We start from the raw sequence: 22,235 nt of genomic DNA on the forward strand, positions 1-22,235 counted from the left end.
GACAGGGCGGTCTACTTATTAAAGGATAGTTTGTGCCCCCCCATCAGTTTTAACCCACAACCAGGTTTCACCATTCCACCACGCCAATCATCTCGCATGCACGCATCATACGGATTCTCTTAAAAAGATCTCCGCCAAAGTGACCCATCGGGGGACCTGTAGGGCATTGCAGCGCCGGCCCGACGAGGAGCACCACTCTATGATGAAGCATGACATCATCTTGAGGATGTGTAAGGGCAACATGAGAAAGTCTCATTGACTATCCTCATGATACTGGTCTAAACACGTCTATTGGGAACACTCTTATTCTCTCTTCTCAGGAACAGAAGCCCCCATTTTTTGAGTCTTTGATGTACCCATAGGAGCACGGGCTCTGAACCTTCTAAAGTAGCTCCTAGTGGCCCCCTCCACTCTGTCCTACAGAGAGGAACCTAATTGAACCGGATGCCCCAAAAGCTCCTCCCAAAAGTGGAGGACGTAGGCGCTGGAAGTAGGGGTGCTGCAGCAACCCCACAAATAATCATGCTGGAGTTTAGAAGGTGAATGAGCAGTAAAGATGCCTTTAAATGTTGTGTTTATCTTGTCACATATTGCTGTGTGCTCAAAGAAAAAGGTCAAATGTCATGCTATGTCTTCTGACAAATCGCTGCTTATTTGGAAACTGGAGTGTACTTTTATTGTTCAGACTGCAAAGTGAGAGGATTTTGTAAAAGTGATTTAGGTGACAATCCTTTTGAGGTACAGGCAACTAATGGAAAGGTTGTAGGATATAAGTTGTTTTTTTTTAACACACCACATTTAAATATCAATAAATAAACTATATACATATTTCAGATTACATCAGCAATTAGGAAAGCACAAATTAAGCACTTTTTTGTAATTCTGAAGTGTGATGGAAACAAATATTTAAGTAGGATCAGGAGAAATCGAAACACTTTGCTTGGTGATGTGCAAATGATAACATTTGCTGAAACCCCCTATCCACACATTATCATTTTTGCACCGTATAATTTTACCTATGCAAATTTAGTGGCCATTTCAACTGAAAGTATACTGTCTGTAAATAACAGTGCGCTACCACACCAGTGCTCTAAAATGTACTACTATCTACATACTACACCCTTACCACTCTCCTGCTAAATGGACATAGCACAGTTGTTGGACTTGTGTTTTTTATATAACACTTGGATTTTTCACAATCCCTATAACTTCAGTGTAATAACATTAATGGCAGCACCTCCACTGTGAAAAGTGTTCTAGCACCACTGTGAGGGGCATCTACTCTTGTTAATTGAGAAATTACAATAACACCACACAGACAGAACACAAAACTTCATGCTGAGCATGAGAACAGTTCCCTCTTGCATAATGGTAGACTCCTGTAATACCCTATATACCCAGAGCAGGAAAAGCAGCTGCTCGAGACATCTAGGAGTTAACAAAACACATCAAAGTTACCACCGAAAACTTTATCTACAAGTTGTGAGAGCATCTCACCTGTCTGTGCTTGTAAATTTCAACGAAAACTGTAGGGCATTGTTAAAATAAATATGTGTGTTTGTAAAGCGCACTATCAACTCAAGGGTGTCCTGGTCTGGAAATAAAACTCCTCCATAGAGTTGTAAGAACATCTCGACAATCTATTGTAACAGGAGACTTCAAAACCAACCCTCAGACTTAAAACTCTGCCAACAGGTAGCTGAAGCAGTTTTGTGTAAAGCAGGATATTCCCACCACCCCTAGGGCCTTTCCTGAATGGTTCCACTAGTAGAATGTCCCAGGTGTCTCATTCCATATGACAGACCTCCTATAACAAGGAATGAGATTAAGAAATGGTTTGAAAGAGTCTAGGCTTGTTAACATGTGCGATTGTTAGGAAATGACGGCTGCTTGACAGACATAAAGTACACTCACCTGTGTCCTGGCGGAACTGGTGCATGGACTGCAGATCGATGATGTAGGGCGTCAGCTGACCATCTACCTGCCCCAGCACCACACTGCCTCGGGTGTCCTCCTTCAATACGCTCTCAATGTGATGGCATACCGTAGCGGTGTAGGGCCTCCACCGGCCATGCTCGTTCAGCCATTCCCACACCACTACACGGGCTAGATTTTGGGGCGGGAAGCCCAGCCCATTCACCGAGATCAGAATCCCTGAGCCTGGTCGAGACATGGTGCCGACCCGACAGGTAATTGAGTGGGACCAAAAATGGAGAGTAAACTCCCAGAGGTTTTATTTCATGTTGTGCATAACAGTTGAGAAAGTCCAGAAGAAGGAGAAATCAATAGTGGAACTTCCAGTGAATTGAGACTGGCAGACAGGCAGCAAAGAGGCTAAAGCAGAACTACATGACAATCTTATCACTGTTTAGCTGGGCACTAGTTCCTCCTCTGGCGCAGAATCACACCCTCCACGTGTATAATGTCTCTTAGTGGTTTCTGTTGAGTGCAAGTGCAGGCACTCTAGCATGCAAGTCAAGGGGAAGCCATCTGCTCTGGAGCTTGGAAGCCAGAGAACACATCAAGGTGCCCAGCCCCTGGCCAGTCTTCTCCAGCGCTCCATTGAGGCCTTACGATATCATCCAGCAGAACCTTGAAAGTAAAGACCCCCCATGAGCCATGGGGACGATCAATCATCCCTTGCTGGTGAGCAGCCTCCACCACGGTTGTCGTCATGCCCTGCTAATGCACACATGGCTCAGTGCTCATCCTCATGCACCTTCAGCTCACCATCCCTTGTCGGCTTGGGTCAAATGGTTTACGCCAGTGTCAGCTTTCCCTTGGAGACTGTCGGCAAATTGGTGTCCATGGCGACCTCTTGCAACGGTTCATTTTTCCAACTAGTCCAGAGCATATATTTCCTCCTGTCCTTTTGGCCTTATGCCAGACGCGAAGCCAGAAGGCGAAACCGACGCTAAATGGAACCTTGATAGATCATGACCCGGTGATGATGATCCCTCACAGGCTAGCATCCCCAGAGAAGAGCTTGTGATCAATCCTCTGGCAAGGGAGGTGCCTGCTGGACCATGATGTGGCCATCAACCGTCTCCCCATGGACCAGTCCACCCTGATGCATGCAGACCCTCTACGCTGCTCCCTTCCCTGCCGCGTCAGGGTTCCACACACCGAAGCCCCTGGTCCACACCAGCCTCATCTGGACCTTTCCCGGAGCATCAGCCAGGAGGTTGGAGATCCTGCAGCAGCGGAAGGAGGGGCGAGGACGGGGCTCACTGCAGGGGAGCAGTCATTCCCCTGTATTCATTAAAGGCCCCTGAATATTCCTCCTTGATGAATATAGATCAGCGCCCCTCCTCCTCCTCTTCTCTTTTGCAGTCCTGTCAGTGATTGCAGCTCCGGGGGGGGAGGAGGAAGGCTGCACAGAAATGCCGAGCCCCCAATGTGCGGGTGCCGTCGACTGCATGCACACATGTAATATTTTGCCCGGCGTCTGCTCTGCGCGGGTCTCGTCCGAAGGGGGGAGGGGAGGAGGTCTTCTACCAGCCGGAAGGTGTCTTTTGCAGAGGTGTTCACTGCCTCTCCCTTTTTTCTCCACCTTCACTCGCTCGGCTCCCACGGGCTTTGGCCGTCTCCCAGCTCCCAAGCGTCTGCAAATAATTCACAAGCAAACAAGCATGAGCAAAAAAAACGGAGCAGGTGGGTGAAGATTAGCAAAATACAACGGAAAAGCAGCGGCTCCGGGTGCACCTCGGTGCCATGCTGCCCTATTCAAATCACCCCCGACACACACACACACGGCTCACCCCGTCTTTCCACTCACCTGCCAGCTCCGCTCGCTCCCTCTGCCCATCTGCCTATCCATGCCTCTCGCGCTCCTGCCCATTAGTTTCTTCTCCCTCCCTACCCGCTGTCTCACTCTCTTCTCCCTTTCTATCGCTGTTTCCCTCTCCCCCTCACGCTGTTTCCCTCACATCTATCGCTCTCCACCTACCGCTCGAGCCCCCTCTCTTGCTTTCTACCGCACTCTCTTCCTCTTTCACCGTGACTCGACTCTCACCCTCCAGCCCCCTCGCCTCTGCATCGCTCCTTTCCACCATCATGCTCCCTCTAGCCCTTCTTTTCAAGCTCTCTTCCCTTCATCCCTTCCTCTCTGTGCTTGTCTCTCTTTCCTCCCCATATCCTATCCTCCTTCACCGTGCCCCCACCTTCTTGTTCCTGTTTTAATTTGCAGCAATATTTTTCAGTCGGCTCCCCCCCATCATTCGAGATTTTATCTTCCCTTGACGCCCCCCGCTGCCGCCCCTTCGCGTCCCTGTCAGGTGCAGGAGACGGAGCCATCCATGTTTCACGGAAATACAATTGCTTTTTTTTTTTTTTTTTATCAAACAAATGGGTGCTTGGAAAACCGCATTAAAATATAATCGCTATAAAATAAGCATAACCCGTTGAAGGAGAACCCGGCATTCTCAAAACCCTGAGAGCTGTACCTGCTCCTTGAGGGCTCTGGTGGGCGCGAAGCCTGCGTGAAAACACAACTGTTGTTCGACGCTGCCTGGCTCGAGCGCCTTCTAGCACTTTCTGCCACACTCTTGTCCCTACTCTGGGCGGCAAAATGCAAGGGTTCTAGAATCACACTGACGCGAACTGCCGCAGCCGGGACTCAAGCGCCTCTCAAGGGCTCTAAATATCACACACCCCAAGGGACTCGCACTCGCCATCAGCCCGCAAGCTGGGACCAACCTTTATCCAAACTGCAGCCAGGATTCAAGCTCACCTCACACTGCAGAGTCCAGACATTCATCACACCGACGCACACTACAGAGGGCTCGCCCTCATGCTGCACAGGTGCAAATGTCACACTCAAGGAAACTGCAGGGGTCTCATATACGCACTCAGCCCAAAAATGTAGGTGGCATCAACATTCACCCAACACTGCACGAAGGACTCATGTTCACTGCACACTGGAGTTCAAATGATATTACACTCGTGCATTAAACTACAGCGGTCTCATCCTCACACTCACCTCAAACCGCAGCCGGGACCAACCCTCACCCCAAACTGCTGCCAGGACTCAAGCTCACCTCGTACTGCAGAGTCTAAACATTAATTACACTCACCCACGCACACTACGGAGGGCTCATCCTCAAACTGCAGCTGGAAACAATGTCACGCCACACTGCAGGAAGACTCACCTTTAGTGCAGACCACAGGGGTCCAAATATTGTCTTCACGCAAACTACAGAGGTCTCATCTCAGGGCCGGCTTTAAGGAAGTGCAACCAGTGCGGCTGCACTGTGCGCTTACCTGGAGGGGGGACACTGACCTGAGGGGGAGAGGGGGGGTGCTGTGTTAAGCATAATTTAAGATTTAAAAGCACCTGCTGCAGAGTTTCTTGGGCGTCCAGCTTCCAGGCAGCAATAAAAATTCAAGATAACTCTTGTGATTAATGTTCCTGCTAGGGAGAGAGATGGAAGTTTTGTCTAGTGGCATTTTTGACTCGCCTTAAAGTAGCACAGAGGGTTAATATGCCTGCTGCAAAGAACAGGTCAGTATTTTCTGTGGATAGGCGAGTGGATTAGTAAAGCCTGCCTTTACCAGCGCTTTAAAACAAATTAAATGTATGTGAGAGTGGGGCTATGGTGAGATGAGGGGCATTTTGCCAGGTGGTGGTGAGGGAATCATGGGGAGGGGGTCACCCCAAAAAGATTTTCGGATCTTGCACCACCAGCGCTAAAGCCGACCCTGTCTCATCCTCATACTCACCTCAGACTGCACGGGGATCCATATCCATACATATAGCCGTATCAAAACTCCCACCCACCCAACATTGAACGGTCTAAACGGCACACCCGCCCTAACCAAAGTAATTTAAGGCCAAACTCATCCCATACTGCATTCTGGGCTCACACTGCTGCAATTTCTCCTCACAGTTGCCCCAACCTAAAGAAAACCAGTCATACACTCATAACTACAGCAAGGTCCCAAACTCGTCTTAAACTTCAAAGGGTCCAAAGAGCACACCCCGCAGACAGTAGGGGTCCCATCCTCACCTCACCTCAAACTGCATCAACACCTTAATTCCACACTGACCCCAAACTACAGAAAACCACATTTACATCCCTGACTTCAGCGAAGACTCATATTAAACTTCAGAGGGCCCCAAGAGCACACCCCACAGGCAGTAGGGGGGTCCCATCCTCACATTCAGCTCAAACTATTCCCAGGGCCCAAAAATCCAATCTACCCCAAACTACAGGCATCCAAACTCAAACTCGATGCAAACTATAGTGAGAACAAAACTTCCCTCGAAATTGCAGGAGTCGAGTACTAAGCACAAACAGTAGTGGTCCAGCCCTCACATTCAGCATACATTGTATCTACACCTCACCAAGAGAGCACAGACCTTCCACGTTTTTCAATCTACAGGGATCCACAAATCGCACTCACACCAAACAGGAGCCCCTCTCTCAGGCTTCTTCAAACTGCAGACGTCCAAATCTCTCATTCAGTCCCAAGGGCATGAACCCAGTTATCACACTGAACACAATGCAGAGATGCAGGACAATTTTTTTACCTAAACACAGGGAGTCCCTTTCTCTCACTACTGTAACAACATCCAATCTCCCGCCAAGCGTAGACATCCAGACTTCACTTTGACCACAAAACACCCCAGGCCAAACCTCACACTAACTCCACATTGCAGGTGCTCAAACCTGAACAAGTTCTTACCTCAGAATGACCATATACTGCAGGAGGGAACGCCACAAGCGGACCCCACAATAAAAGGCCCCAAACACGACACTCATCCAAAAAGTATTGGAAGTCAGTTATGAAAAATAAGGATCCAAACAGCAAACTCCCACAAAAGTGCAGATTTCAAAACTTTACACCGTGCCCTAAGCCTACCCTTAAACTTCAAGGATCTGCAGCTGATTTTTAAAACTGATGGGTTTCTAATCAGATTCACCCCAAACTGCAGACTCCCATCTCTCTCACTACTTGTAAGTTCTGTTGGTCCTCACCTTACAGTCTTCAAAAACTGCAGACACCCAGGTCTCACACTCTTTGTAAGTTTTCTGTAGGTCCTCACCTCATATTCTTCACAAACAGCAGAAATAAATATGTCAGACTCACCTTGTCCTCCACAGGTACCAATCTCACACATCACTCCCGTCCCTTGTTGTAGGGGTTCCCTCAAACGCTTAATTCAAACCAAGGTTTACATTGAGCAAAACTGCCAGTTCCCACACCATACTACCAGGGTTCAAAACTAACACTCAGCCAAATCTTTACTCATTCGCTACCTCATTTTCAGTAATCTGCAGAGCCCAGGCAACTTACTCACGCTGTCAAGATTCCCTAACATGTTTTGTTTTTATTTACATGCCCTTCGTCAATGCCTACCATTCAGGCGCTTTCCAGTCAGTAGCCAGCAGAATTTTATTTTTTGTTAATGTGTTAAACTGTGAATGAGCACTGCCTGAGGGAAGTTGAACAAGTCAAAGCTTGGCCAAGGAGTTCAGACTTTTGGAATTCTGAGGTGGGCCTCAGGCATTTAGATACCAACGATCACCCTTGAGTAGCCTACAGACTACAAGGTTAAAGATGCTAGTCCAAATTAGGGGCCAGGTTGCAGAGATCCCGAGGCTGAGGAATATCTTGGTAGATACATTTTAGGGACATAGAATCTAAGAATTACAGATTGTAGAAATTCAAATTCTGAACTGTGGCGGAAAAAGACACACTCTTGATTTAATCCGTGAGCAAGTACACTAAGCTCTCACTGTGGACCCGAAACCTACAGAGTAGCCTGCTACCTATACATTCTGTTCTACTCTATTCTATTCTATTCTATTCTATTCTATTCTATTCTATTCTTGTCTATTCTGTTCTATTCTATTCTACTCTATTCTAGTCTATTCTATTCTATTCTATTCTATGCAGCAATTATAGAGTTCATAGATACCCATAGGCATCCCAGCGCTGATAGTGCGATGTAGACTATGTAGAGGGGTTTAGAGGGAGCTGTTCTGGAAGAGCCAGAACTTTAATAGTTCCTGAAAGGAAAGATCCTTTTTGGCTGATCACGGTGAGTGGTGAAGGATGTTCCTGAGTTTGGCCACATTATAGGCAAAGGACCACCCTCCGTATTTTGCCCTTCTAACAGTGGGTGTGTTGGCCAAATGTGCATCAGAGGATCGCAAAGTTCTCCCTGGAGAATAGGAGACTAGCAAGGAAGGAGAGACTGAAGGTCCTTTGTCAAGGAATGCCCTGTGGGTGATGCAGAATGATTTGAATTTGGTTCTGTTGATCACTGGGAGCCAATGGAGTGTACTCAGGGCTTGTTGGGCAGATTGATGTCTAGGTATGTCATACAGTATCCAAGCAGTGCAATTCTGTACCACCTGCAAGTTCCTTATTGTTGCTTTTGGCACTCCCAAATAGAGTAAATTGCTATAGTCCAAGCGAGAGAGAATGAGAGCGTGGACCACTCACCTCTTCGAAGTAGGAGGGAGAAGAGAGAAAATATTTGAAGCATCCTGAGCATGCCGAAGCAGGTAGCTGCAAGCTTTACTACTTGGGATTTATCCAGCCACATTCCTAGGTTCTTTATAACTGTTTTTGGGACAGGATTGGGACCTACACAGCTCAGCCAGCCCAGACTCATAGGAGGGTTAGGATTGTTGCCATGGATCATGAGCTCCATTTTGTCTCCGTTTAGTTTAAGGCAAGAGCTATTAATCCAGCTGGTAACTTTCTCTAAACAGGGGTCTAATGAGGAGAAGAAGAAGTCTTTATTCTGGGTAAGGAAAAAGACCAATTGAGAGTCATCTGCATAAGATATTATTTAAATCCAGAAGAAATGGACGATATCTGCAAGCGGTGTCATAAACAAATAACAAGCATTTGCAATGCAATCGGTCTCGCCTTTGGGACCTTTTATGTATTTAGCTATGCAGCAGATTAACCTGGGTGCTGAAATATTTACTGTTCTTTAACATGGTGGAAAGTAAGCACCAAACTGAGTGACACACCATGTAGGGGAACACATGGAGAGATATATTGCCTTTCAGCAGGAAATGGTATAGTCCAAAGCTCTGTTTTTAATATAAAATCAGGGCCTTCGGTGGTCATATCACTGAAAATACAAGATTTGGAAAAAATACTATTGTCTATGGGTGCTCGTGGAAGACAATCTATGGACTGGAAACTAGAGAACGCTAAAGTGATTCTGATATTTTACTGACCCCTGCTGGTCGTTTTCTCTCAAGAAGGTTAAATAGAAGCAGTTGCCAGAAACATTAAAAAAAGAAAGTCCCTCAGGAGAAAGCAATTCTGGTATTTTACTGACCTCTACTGGTCATTTTTTATTAAGACAGTTAAATAGAGGCAGTTGAACAGAAAAAAAAGGTCTGTAAGCGGAAGCGAACAAGTCCTATGGCTGATCTCCAGAGCCTATTAAGTACTTACAAGTATATACTAATATATAAGTATATACTAAAGAATATACAAGAGGTCTCGAATGCTCAACCTAAAAAACAGTAGGGCTAAGTGACGAGCCAAGAGGTACTCCGCATTTTAAAGAGAAAGTGTATGAAGTACATCAACTGTCAAAGACCTGAAAAGACCAGTCTTCCAGGAAGTACTTAAACCAGGAAAAGGCTAGTCCTGAGATTCCCGCACTCTGTAATCTATCAACAAGAATGTCATGATTTACAGTATCAGATGCTGAGCGTAGATCTAGGAGGATAATGGCTGCCGAGCCTCCACGATCTGGCAGCCCTTTGGCTTCTTCTACCACTGCCTAAATGCTAACTAAAGCGCTTCTGCAACCTGTCAGGGCTATGAAGCACTATATAAATAAAACTGTGAAGCAGTGGAATCAACTATTAAAAATCCAAATCTGACTTCTAAAAGGTTATTTACCTCTTGTGAATAATCCTTAGCTAACCCTTGGTAGCCTTGCTCAGCAGCAAAGCTGAATGTGTAACATGTGCAACAACAAACCTAAACAATTATACAATTAAGAAATAAGAAACGACACAACTACAAACTCAATTAGTTAGAAAGATAAGAACCCAGTTAGTAAGATACCACAAAATGAAGGAAATTTGAAGTAGGTATGAAAAGTTATAGCAAAATCAAAACAGTAACGCTTTTTAGGTCTTGCGCCTAGCGTTGCAGTGTGCAGCATTCCTCGTGCAGTGCCACACCTCTTGTACAGGCTTCAGAAAGCTGACCACACGCGCGTACGTGTGGTTTTGCTTTTGCGGCCCGCCATTGGCTTTAGCGTGCTTTTAAAAAAAAATAAGGCACGCAATTGGACAAAGGCGGGCGCATGTACCGCCTTTGCTCCGCCCATTCCCACCGGTGTCTAGGATGCGCATCAGCATGTCCTAGACACCAACAGGCTCCCTCGCCCCCGCTCCTCTGTGGTGCGCGCACCATTAGTTTCGATTTCCACCCTCTTTTTTTGTTGCCATCTCTGCCCCCGGATCCTCTCATGATGTTCTCGCTGAGCCCTCTGAATCCAGATGTTTGCGGTCTGCTCGCACGGGTGGGTAAACTGGTCTAACGTGGACCTAGTCTTGATATTATCGCGAAGCTCGCAGGAATGTTTCTGCAATATCTGTGCTTCTGTCATGGCGAGTGAGAAAAGGCCTCTCGCCTCGTGTGCCGCCTGCTGGTCAGCTTGTAAATGGGATCGTCTCTCACCCAGAATCACTCTCTTAACCCTGCCCTCTTGATTGTCCGTGCCCATTTGCAGGGACACTGTCACTTGTCAGACACCCTTCAGGAGAGAGGAAGCCCCGAGCAGTTTGTGATGCTGCGGCGGTTGGCATGCCCCGCAGCAGCGAGTGTCCTGTGGGCATTGGAGTCTGCCCTGAATGTGCTGACGTCGCCTCCTGCTCTTTAGAAAGCGAGCTACAGATTTGAATGGATTTATGGCACTCTGGGGACCCGTATGTGTCCTCATCTTGGCACCACTGTGTGTTTTTGTGTGATTTTTACAGTTGCCTCTTGTAAATTACACATGTATGTAAGCACTAAACGTACCCTCACAGATAGGTGCCTGAAAACAGCATTGTACTACACATCACACCTCTGCAGTTACAGAATCGTAATTCGGACTCTTTCCTAACCCCCCACGCTTTCATCATGCACAGGGTTTGCAGTCGTGTGTAACAGCAGGAAGAGTTTATTAGATGACGCACTTCTGTTTTTAAAATGACACACAGCCCGGAAAGTAGATTGTTTTCTGTCCTTTTGTAAAAATGCACAAGCACGGAGAGATGTCGAGCTCATTTAATGCATTCATTGTTTGTGCTGCACGGCTTTACAAGTGGTGTGAATGTGCATTTTAAGAAACGGGGATACAGGACACCTGCGTTGCCTTGAATCTAGCTCGCTGTGGTAATCCACTCTAGGTGCTAGACTGTCGTTGCTTTGAAAAGTGGATCTGGAGGCAAAGTGTGCCATGTCAGCCCAACCCTTCCGCTCTCTCCACAATCCCCCAGACCGGTTCCAGTGGATGAAAGATGTCTGAGCTAGTGAGAGCAGTAGCTGTGCCCTATTCCTCCTCTATACAGGAGACTGTAGTGGAAGGTGTCTGTGCAAGGACTGGTGGAAGCCTGCCCCCCTGCCTCAGCTAGCAGGGGCACCGCAGGCAATCCACCCTACACTGCCTCTCTAGTAAACTTTACACTCTTACTCCACCTCGACCTGGGGGAGAGCAGAGGATACCCTACTGTCCCCACCTGGTTAGAGAGGTTGGAGGGGGACATCCTACATTCCCTGCTCCAAGGAGAAAGCTGTGAACGCCATCTACTTCACAGACTCAGTCATCCTAGCCTCCTTCTCTTTGGGCAGCAGGAGAGATCTGTGGTCGCTGTCACACATGAGAAAAGTAAGACATACTACCTACTCTTTGCATTGGTTTGCTGAGTGAGGGGAGCATACTTTGAGTCTGTCTTCCTGGTGACTGCCATTGAGTAAGAACACTGCACTCATCAGTATTACATATTTATGCATGTTTTCGCCCAGAAGATATTCAAATTTATCAGTATTCACTGGAGAAGGTTAAGAATACTCTCAAATGGCCCGATTTGTCTTGTGTTTGTGGCCATTTCGACTTCCACTGAATACAGCATGGACATAGGTCAGGAGTACGACAATAGGGAGTTGTTTGTTGATTCCAGTCCCTTGCGTCAAGTGCAATATTGTACATTTGTGTACATGTTTCACACATTTGTAATACATGGTATACTTTTGTAGACACTCAGATTGCCATTTGCGTATAAACCAGTCTGAGGATGCTTATTTTCCGGTCTAGGGAGTACCTGGCCTGGCTGTTTGGGATGAACTGTTCCTATAGGGAACAGGGTCAAGCCTAATTTACATATGGCTAGGTCCAAACTGGAATAGTGTATTGAGCAAATTAACAACGGATTAAACCTAATTCTGTGACTGGGGGTGAATGTTTGACAATGTTCAACATTCCGTTCATCATCTTTTTGTGTTGCATTTGCATATAATGACATGATTAGTGAAGTGTTGAAGCGCGGATTAGAACCGAGGTCTCTAGCTTCTAACAGCAGCAATTTTTCCTCATAACTCAATAAGGGTGATCAAATAAAATGTGTTCTTTTCAGCATGTTACATGCAGTTGATCCAGAATTCTGAACTTAATGTTTTTTGTGTATCTCCACGGTTTCCACCTAAAACAAAAACCAGGAAACAGTAATCTTATTCCAAACTTGTTGCACCTGCAGTTTAATAATGTTAATTAAAATGTTAATTAGACTGGTGCGGAATTCATTCAGTTTACAATATGCCTGTGAGCTCTGCCAGTCATTGAACATATTCCACAATTACAATTGGGTTCTGCATCATCGATTTGTGGATTTAATAATTAAATAACCCAGCTCATATTTTAAGTATTCCTTTAGTTGCACATTGTTACAAACTAAAGGATCTTTTGTCTCTATATGTGTATCACTGCCTTTGTATGTACAGCTCGGTTCTATATGTGCACCTCTGTCTTTACTTTTTTATCTCTGCATGTTCGTCTCTGTACGTGCGTCTCTGTATATGCGTCTCTGTATGTGCAACTCTGTTTGTTCAAGCCTGTCTTTATATTTGGTTTTGTCTCTGTATATGCATCTTTGTGCCTACATTTACTATATGCCTGTTTTATGTGCGTCTCTGTCTGTGTGTCTGTGTCTAAGTTTCTGTTTGTGTTTCTGTCTCTGTGTGTGCATGGCTGTGTCTGCATCTCTGTGTGTCTATTTCTATGTGTGTGTGTTTTTGCCTGTAAGTGCAAATTTGTCTTGGTGTTGGCTCTCTGTCTAAGTGTGTGTTTCTGTCTTGGTGTGTGTATGTCTTTGTCTTGGTGACTGAGTACCTGTTTATGTGTGTACATCTATTTCTGTTTGGCGTCTGTGTCTGGGTGTGCATCTGTCTTTGTAAGTGCGTTTGTCTCTGTGTGTGCATCTGTGTTTGTGTGTGCATGTGCTTCTATATATCTGTGTCTGTAGGTGTGCATATCTGTTTCTCTGTGTGTGCATGGTGGTCTCTGTGTGTGTCTCTGTGTCACTGTATGTGCTTCTTTGCTTCTGTGTGTGTCTCTTCATTTTTGTAAATGCATCTCTGTATGTGTCTTTGTGAGTAGGCATTTTTGTTTATGTGTTAATGTACGTACAAATACAAAAAAATAAAACCCAATCTCATTTACAATGCCAAAAGCTCAAACTTTTACTAATGCGAGACCTAGTGCAAATGCTTGTTAATAAAGCCCTGGAAATGGGAAGGATTTGTTTCTCACAAATGGCCACAGGATGGCAGCAGTGCATTCGTTTTTAGCATTAAAGAATACAGTGTCTCGAAAGAAACTGAAGAAAGTAAATGGTTTAAGTTGTATTCACGTTTTAATTTAACTTTGATCTGACTTTCAATTGACAATTTTCTTTTTCAGAAAATCTTTAATTATTCAAAAGAGGATTACTAGTCACTCAGGGGCACCAATGCCAACATCAGTGTGTTCTTATAATTGTATCCCATGGGCTCTTTATATGGTCGTCTGCCACTTCTGTTGAGTCCTTTCTACATCTGTGCTTGGTGGCACCCACTCCAAGTCTTTGGGGATGACATTGTGAGGTGATCGTTTGAACAGTAAGGTTGCTGGGACACACCCTGTGGTGGAATGCGGGGGTCTGTCGGTATCCTTGGAGAAATTGGTGGAGACAGACTTCGGCATTCTAATGCTGGTCAACCCCGATTCTGAGGGCTCTGCTCAATGTCGTCATGAACCTCTCTACCTTCCTGTTAGCTTGCGGCCATTAGGGGGTAATGTTTTGATGTCGAATCATTCACCATGTGAGAAAATCCTGAAATTCTTGTCCCTGGAAGGGGGTCCCATTATCAGACTTCACCTCTTCCGGCAGACCGAGAAATGCAAAGGTCTTCTCCAGCACAGGCAGGATGTGAACAAATGCGGTGGAGGGTACCAAGTCAACCATGCCCATGGAGTGAGGTTGGGCTCTTCCGTCAGCACAGGTGCAAGGGGGGGTTGTTTGCCTGTAAAGACGCAGGGATGGCTGTGCCTGAGTTCCTCAACGACTAGTTCATACATGCCTGGAAACCAGATCTTCGCTCTCAGCCTTGCCTTGGTCTTTGTGGCCCCTTTGTGTCCTTGATGGGTGAGGGTGACCATCTGGCCCTGGAGAACTTTGGGGATGACAATTCTCTGCCCTCGCAACACCAGGTCGGAGCCCCTCACTCTCAGCTTTGTCATACCTTCCAGAGCTGGTGATGCATGTTCTGCTCTTCTGCTACCATCGACCCGGATGCTTCAAGGAAATGGTGCCATTGCCTCCAGGCCAGGACCTCTTTTCCTTCAAGAGGGTGTCATCCGCCACCATGGCCTCTCGTATGTCTTTTCGGGTGACCGCGAATGGGCATGCACGGGGGTCAATCATGTTTACAAAGCACTTTGTTGAGTTCTTCATCCTGGGCTTGCCCGCTAGGAATGTTTTGTGAGGGGTGGCGTGACAGGATGTTGATGGGGTAGTTGGCATTGTGTCTATAAACCAGTTGGAAGGCATACGCTTGCAGCTAGATGGCCCACCTCTCTATCCGTGGGGGTGCAATGCGGGATGACCCAGTGAATAGTGATAGGAGTTGCTTGTGATCTGTCACTACTCTGAACCGGTGGCCACACAGGTAGAAGTGGACATGTTGACACGCCCATCAGGTAGCGAGGGACTCGCGTTCTATCTGGGCATAGCGATACTCCGTCGGTGGTAATGCCTGGCTCGTGTAGGCCACTGGAACGCATTCTCCTTCGGCATCTTCCTGCGGAAGGACAGCTATGAGTCCTACTAGGCTGGAATACATAACTAGCTCGGTCATGTGTTGTGTATGGAAGTAGACCATAGTGGCCTAATCTAACAGTGCTTCATTTATGCTCTGAAACAAACACTCTTCCTTGGGACCCCACTGCCATGGCACACCTGTTTTTGTTAGTTGACGCAGGGGGTATGATAGAATGGCTAGGTCTGGTATGAACCTCCCACAGTATGTCACCATCGCTAGAAATATGCATACCTCCATTGGGTTTTGCGGTATTGGTGCATTGTGTATTGCCTCTGCCTTCCTCGGGTCGACTTTGAGTCCATCTCGGGGGAACACATATCTGAAGAAATCAATTGAGTTCTGATATAAAGATCATTTCTTTTGGTGTAGGGTAAGGCCGGAGTCTGCCAAGCGCTCGCGTGTGGCTCGCATAGGGCATGGTACTCCTTCAGGCTCTGAGAGTAGATGAGGATAACTTCGCTCAGGTTTATCACACCTATCAGCCAGGAGAGTGTTTCCTTGATGGCGTTCTGAAACACCTCTGCCGCGGAGGGGATGCCGAAGCTGAGCCGGGTGTACCGCCGGAAACCCACATGCGTGGAGAATGTCGTAATGTAGTGACTTTCAAGTGTTAACTCCAACTGATGGTTCCCTGAATTGAGGTCTAGCTTCAAGAATCATTGAGCGCTGTTTAGGTCCACAACAATGTCATCCATGGTTGGTGTCACATGTTTTTCCCTCCGGATGGCTTGGTTCAGCAGTCTAATATCCACGCAGAGTCGTATGGCTCCTGGCTGCTTTGGTTTAGATGCAATGACCAGTGGAGGTACCCATGGAGTGCAACCCGTCACCTTCTCAATCACCCTTTAGCTCTCTAGTTCCTGCAGTTCCTTCTCCACTAGTAGACGGAGATGAAATGGGACACGCCGATGTCTGAGCGCCGTGGGCTGAAGGGCCTTGTCAATGTGTAGGTTGACTTTGCGATCTTTAAGCTTCCCCAGGCCTTGGAACAGTTTGGAGAAGTCCTTCAGCACGTCATCTGCATGGGAATTGTGGATTTGCCTCACGAAGAACACCCGTTCCAAGTCCTCTGCAATGTGGCATTCGAGCAAAGTACCTTTCTAGCCTTTGGTGACATCGAATTTTGTCCTGCGAGTGTGGTGAGAGCTTGTGACTCTGACTTTAATAGGGCGACTGACTTGCATCCCTGGATGATTTGCGCTTGAATCTCCTTGTATTGATCAAGAGCCATGCATGTGCGTGTGAGTTTCCGTAACCTGTCGCAGAATGGGAATGGGGGCGTCAGGAGACCAGCAGCAGGCAGAGCAGACAGGTATGTTGAGGTCACTGAAAACGTGAGCTGCGGCTGGTGAGCGGTCTCCGGTCTACAGCGGCGAGGAGTGAGGGCGCTGGCAGGCTGATGCGAGGAGTCATTTCTTCCTTGTCGCCAGTGTAGCGTGTGTAGTCAAGTCAGCATGCAGGGCCCTGACATGCTCATAAATGAGGATACATGCATACTCGGAGTCTGTTCTGGGGTGAGGTGACGAGCGACCCCAGAACCATTTATTTATACCCTCGGGCCGAGCCCAGCCATAGGGGTGGACTGGATACATTGGTGGCCGGGTGGCTCTCTACATCATCCTCTTAAGTTGAGTCTGAAACTTGTATCTTTTGGTGCCTGCAGGGGGTTTAAAATAACTTCCCAAAGAAGGCGAGATGTCGCCAATTTCCGCACTTTTGGAAGTGTGGTGAAATGATAATTCAAGTTGTGTGACACAAACACACGTGTATATTAAACGTTGTGAGCCAGTGTATAGTATTGGAGTACATTAGCAATATTTCGAGTTGCGCAAATGCCGTAGTTGCTACACTACTTCGACTTCCAGGTCTTTTCATCATTTAGTGAATAAGTGTGACGCGCCACCCCTTCGTTGCAAACATGTTGTCAATGATGCACAGATTGGTGGACTTCGTCCGCAACTTAGAATATGAATTTTCAACATCTTGAGCACATCCCAAAAAAGGTCACCGAAATGTCATTAGCATTTTTCTGCAGTGCTTCCCGTGTGTCCACTTCTGCACACCCATCCAGGGCTTTTCCAAGATGTAACTGTATGTTGTATAGACAGTATGCGCGGGAATAACACATTTGCACACACGGATGTGCCTGCACGCAGTTTTGTGAGTCCTGTGCAGTACCTTCGTATTTTAAGAATGCGTGTAGTGCCAGGGCCGGTCCTAGAACTCCTGGGGCCCCGGGCGAAAGGGAAGATGTGAGGCCCCTCTAATTTGCATGTAACTTCCAGTCGCAGTCGGCATGACTCGCGTGTGGAGGGTCTCGCGGGAGTTCGGGAGGTGGGGAACAGGAAGCAGGCAGCCTCCCTCCCCTCCCCTAAGCCAATCCCAATGTTGCAATGGAATTGCAGCCTACATAGAGAAAGGCCAGAGTGTGCATGACTGGTTAGGTCGAACAGTCAGTGCCCTTAGCAGTTGGCAAGGCACTCCTCTCCTGCCCTAAAGCAGACCCGCGGCCCCCAACCAAACACTTATGCTTTCTCGCAGTGCTAGAAGTAGAAACATAAAACGGTCATTTTAGCATTTTGTGTTTCTGCTTTTGCGAGAAAGTAGTGGGGCGACGCTCCTCCGCCCTAGTGGAGGTCCCGCCTTTGGTAACATCACAAGAAGTGACATCTCAGAAAGTGACATCGCAGGACTGTTTATCTTATTTGGCATCACTGAAGAGACCTAACGTGGATATCAGTAACCTGGACAAAAAACTAAATATACAAATGAAATAAGTCCATATGTTTTAAAACTGTTAAATGGATTACATTTGCCTCATTAGATGGAAAAGATAGGTGCAGGTCTCACAAAGATGTATATTATTTACTCCTCGTTAACTGATTGTTTCTGCCTCATAAAGGGGAGAGATCCTGTTGAGGTAATGAGGGGCGGGATCATTCAAAATATAAAATTACACAAGAAAAAACCTCTCACACCATGGATATAATTGCACATTTCAAAAGGGTCCCTTATCTTTCTGTGCCATTATTGTGCTACCTTAAGATGACATTAATACTTCGTAATTTGTTTTAACGTAAGTCCTCTCACCAGAATCCCACACTCCCATGCTAAGAGACATAGGACAATCTTTTTTGAGTGTGTGCTCTTTACTCGCCAGAATTATGTTAAGTGCAAAAACACAACACATATAGTACAAAATTACAAGACACCATAGCAAACAAATAAAGATTGTACATAAACGAAAAAAGACTTAGAACAACCTAGACCACTGTTAAATCATACATGGACGTGAAGGTATGCTACAGATTCAAGGGGTCGTCAAATCAACGTTTTTGATTTGGTGGTAGAACTGTAGGAAGTAGAAGTGGCCAGCTTTAGCGCTGGTGGAGCCCTGTGCGACAATGTTGGTGCCCCCAATGACTTGCTCTGCCACGGATTCCATCACTACCACCCATTAACAGTGCCCCTCAAGTCTCCATAACTACACTCTCTCTCAGATGCATTTAATTTGCACCGTCACTGGTTTTAGTACTGTGCGCCATGCACACACCTTAGCGCTGAAGCGCTAGGGTGTGTGCATGAGTGCAGCATAGGTTTTGCACAGAAGGGTACCCTTCTTGTGCAAAATACTATGCTGGATACGATACAAAGCTTTTGCCACTTTGCATACGTGCTGCGCAGTGTAGCGTGCATGCAAAGTCATAAAAGCATCGAGAAATATAAGCATTTCTCTTGTTAGCGCCTCCTTTGAAGGGGCGTTAACTTTTGTCGCAAAACCATCTTCAAAAATCTTTGTAAATATGGTTTTGCGTCAAAGGGTACGTGTGGTTACATGGGAACGCCCATGTACCACTCCCTCGGCGCAAAGTAACGCAAAGCAGTGCTTTGCGCTGCTTTGCACTACTTGAAGGGTGCTTTCCAGCGCAAAACAAGTTTTCGCTGGAAAGAAAATAGCAGCAAAAAAAATTGCGCTGGCTAGCGTCACTCTTGTGATGCAAAACCAGCGCAAAAGGTTTGAAAATCTCCCCCATCATGTTTTATCTCTCTCTCACCTCTACCCTCCATTCGCTGTTTCTGCCTCTCAAGCTTCCACCTCTCCCCTACATGCCTTGCTATTCACCACTCTTCTCTCCGGCCTCTTACCTTGCTTCACCTCTTGTGCCAGGACGCAATAGAGGCCCCTGCAGCACAGATGGGCCCACAACAATTCTGAGGGCCCCATCTCACCAGGGGGCTCCCATTCAGCCTAGGGCCAATGAATATCTGTGAGATGTGGGAGACTCTGGGGCCCATTATCACATTCTGCAGAACGGGGACCCCATCATTTTGTGTTACACAACTGCTCTTGTGTTACTTTTCAGATGCGTAAAGCAATGAATGGTGAGTGGCTTCAGGGGTTATATTACTTGGGTGTATCTTGGAGGGTTCATTGCACTCCCCTTGGGGTGATAAGGATGAGTGTGAGATCACCCCCCATCCCTCCCCCTAACTGAATGTTAGCATCTCCACTAAACCTTTAAAGACCAACTGCTCATTCTTCCTTCAATTCATGTCAATTACATGAAAATAAAAAACACCAAGCGCTTATAACTGGAGTTTATTATTTATGTTTAACTCCTTTTATGTTTGTTTTGTATGAACATGCTTATTTGAGAAAAAAAAAACAGTTGCAAATAAGAGAAAAGAATAATAAGTGTTTTATCCATTTTCTGTCTTCTCCCTTCCATGGAAGGAGCAGCGCCTTTTGTGATGTGAGATCACTCTGTGTTTTTGTGTTGTGAGCCCTGCAGGATGCTCTGCCTTTCATTCATGCAGGGGAAGGCCTCACTTCACACCTCACAGTTCAAGTAGCTGCCTAACTGCTGTTATGGAGATGCAGTGGTTAGGCTGATCATGGCCACAAACACAAACCCGCCTTGCCCACTCTGCAGCATCTGAAAGGATGGGGTGTCATATTGCTTTTTCATTCCATGGCAGCCGGGCGAGGTGAGGGGGGGGCCCCCGCCGTTGGCCTCGCACATTACAACATGGCTGCAAACTCCAAGGGAGGTGGCTCCCCCCCTGTCACTCTTACAATGGCACAGTTTCAAAAGGTTGATGGTCTCGGTAGGGGGCCCCATCACAGTTAGACAGCCGCGAGGCCCTGGGCAGCCGCCCACTCTGCCCATGCATAGCGCCGGCCCTGTGTAGTGCGTAGGGCGACTGGCTGGGGGCGCGAGGAGTGGGCGCAGGGGTCCAGGGTGTAAATAGCCTCTGTCCGCTTTCCGGGTCTCGTGTTACAGACAGGTGCAAAACCTCCCCCTTCTGAAGTATCACTCATGCCCCCTCTGTTTTCTCTTTCGAGTCCTCAGACTGCAAAGATGTCCCCGCCTTCCTTTCTATCAGTCTTCAGACCCCCCCCCCCCTCCACTCGTACCTTCCGTCCCACTGTGCAGAGGCATAACGCAGGGCACGAATCCGCTATAGTGTGGGGGTGGGATTCGGTCACATTCCCCCCTCCCCCAGCCACCTGTCACCTCCATCCTGAAAGTCTCTGAGTGTCGGGTTGGTCCATCCACATACTTCACGTGGGGTGGGGTGGGGTGGGGGAGGGGAGGGGGTGTGGATGTGGGGGTAAGGTTTCGCTGCGGCTCCGCTCTGTGTCCAGATACTAAATGACACCTCAAACCTTCGGTGCCGTTTGATCAAGTTATAATTGTACTTATTTTATAGCACGTGCTACCACCGTTCAAGCAAGTGCATAACATACATCACATTGATATACTCAGTGGTACTTTTTTTTATCAACCTCAGAAAAATAAAAGACTGGGTCAGCCCTCGGGCAATCTGGTTACAATAGATTGCAGTCGCGGCATTACAGGTTGCGCAATGCCTTATTCTCAACACCTAAGTTTTCCTCCATGTGACTACATCCTGACATGCCTCCTTCTCCTCACCTATTTCTTCCTTCCCCATCTGTCCCAGTGCCGTTCCAGCGACGTCAACGCTCAGCGTCCCCTGTCACCAGACCCCTGAGATATTACACTCGCCTCGCTCACCTTTACCTGTCAAACCCAAGATTAGCTAAAGGTGTCGCCCCTTGCTGTAACCCCCCCCCCCCCCCCCCCACACACACACACACACACACACACACACGAGAGTTCCTCACTCCTCTGCTCTCCGTCCCTATCCCCCGGAGGTGGCCCCGTCTCACCCTCTCTGCCCGCAGCTCCGCTGAGACACGTCCATCCATCCTCGCCCCCTCTCACTCTCTGTCCCGTGAGATGTCTTCCACCTCCGCCCTCCCCAGAGCTCTCCAGGAAGGACAGAAATGAAAGCACGCTCCCTCGGCGCGCGCTCCCGGCCCAGCGTCTCTCTCTCATCACATGCTTTGCTGCTGCCAGCCTGTGGATGAGGCTAATTAAGCCTGTAGGGGAGGGCAGACATGCCAACCCTCCCGATTCAGGCGTGAGACTACCGATTTCAAGGCTAGTCTCCCGCCTCCCGATTCCTGCAAGCAAAAACCCGATTCCTCGGGGTTTGCTGACAGGGCTTAGTATTGTGTTAAGTGCTAATTTTTCCAGCAATAGTCAGAGGGGCCATGCAGGGGCTCTCGATGGGGTGAAAAAACAACAAAGGGTCATTAACAAGGGAATGGTCTTTTAAAGACCTGTGGAGTAGGGGGGGCGTGTGTGTGCACAGGAAGCTGTTTTCGGCTGGGGTGTCACACAGGGGGGTGGGGCGGGAGGGGTGCACGCACTGCCAGCAACCTGCCAGGCCAGTGTACAACACTTGCATCACCCTCTCTGCCTACCATTGCGCTCCATGCTTCTGAAAGGTAAGAAATAAAACGTACATTTGTGTTTTAAATGTCCAATCCTGCAGCAGCACACTTCCAAAGTCCATACACGCCAGTAACA

The 22,235-nt window shown here is 47.4% G+C and overlaps 1 protein-coding gene across 1 annotated transcript in view; it reads right to left on the reverse strand.

The window, feature by feature from the left end:
• The window catches only part of DTX1 (deltex E3 ubiquitin ligase 1), a 360,224-nt gene extending 338,598 nt beyond the window's left edge, over positions 1 to 21,626 (reverse strand). Inside the window, exons 1-2 of the mRNA XM_078667169.1 lie at positions 21,530 to 21,626; positions 1,915 to 3,605 (exon numbers count right to left, since the gene is read on the reverse strand). Coding sequence (XP_078523295.1) covers positions 1,915 to 2,173 — 259 coding nt within the window. The 5' untranslated portion in view covers positions 2,174 to 3,605; positions 21,530 to 21,626. The remainder of the gene's footprint in view (positions 1 to 1,914; positions 3,606 to 21,529) is intronic.
• Between the last annotated feature and the right edge of the window lie 609 nt (positions 21,627 to 22,235).

This window comes from Lissotriton helveticus, chromosome 11 (genome assembly GCF_964261635.1).
Source record: "Lissotriton helveticus chromosome 11, aLisHel1.1, whole genome shotgun sequence".
Lineage (NCBI taxonomy): Eukaryota > Metazoa > Chordata > Amphibia > Caudata > Salamandridae > Lissotriton > Lissotriton helveticus.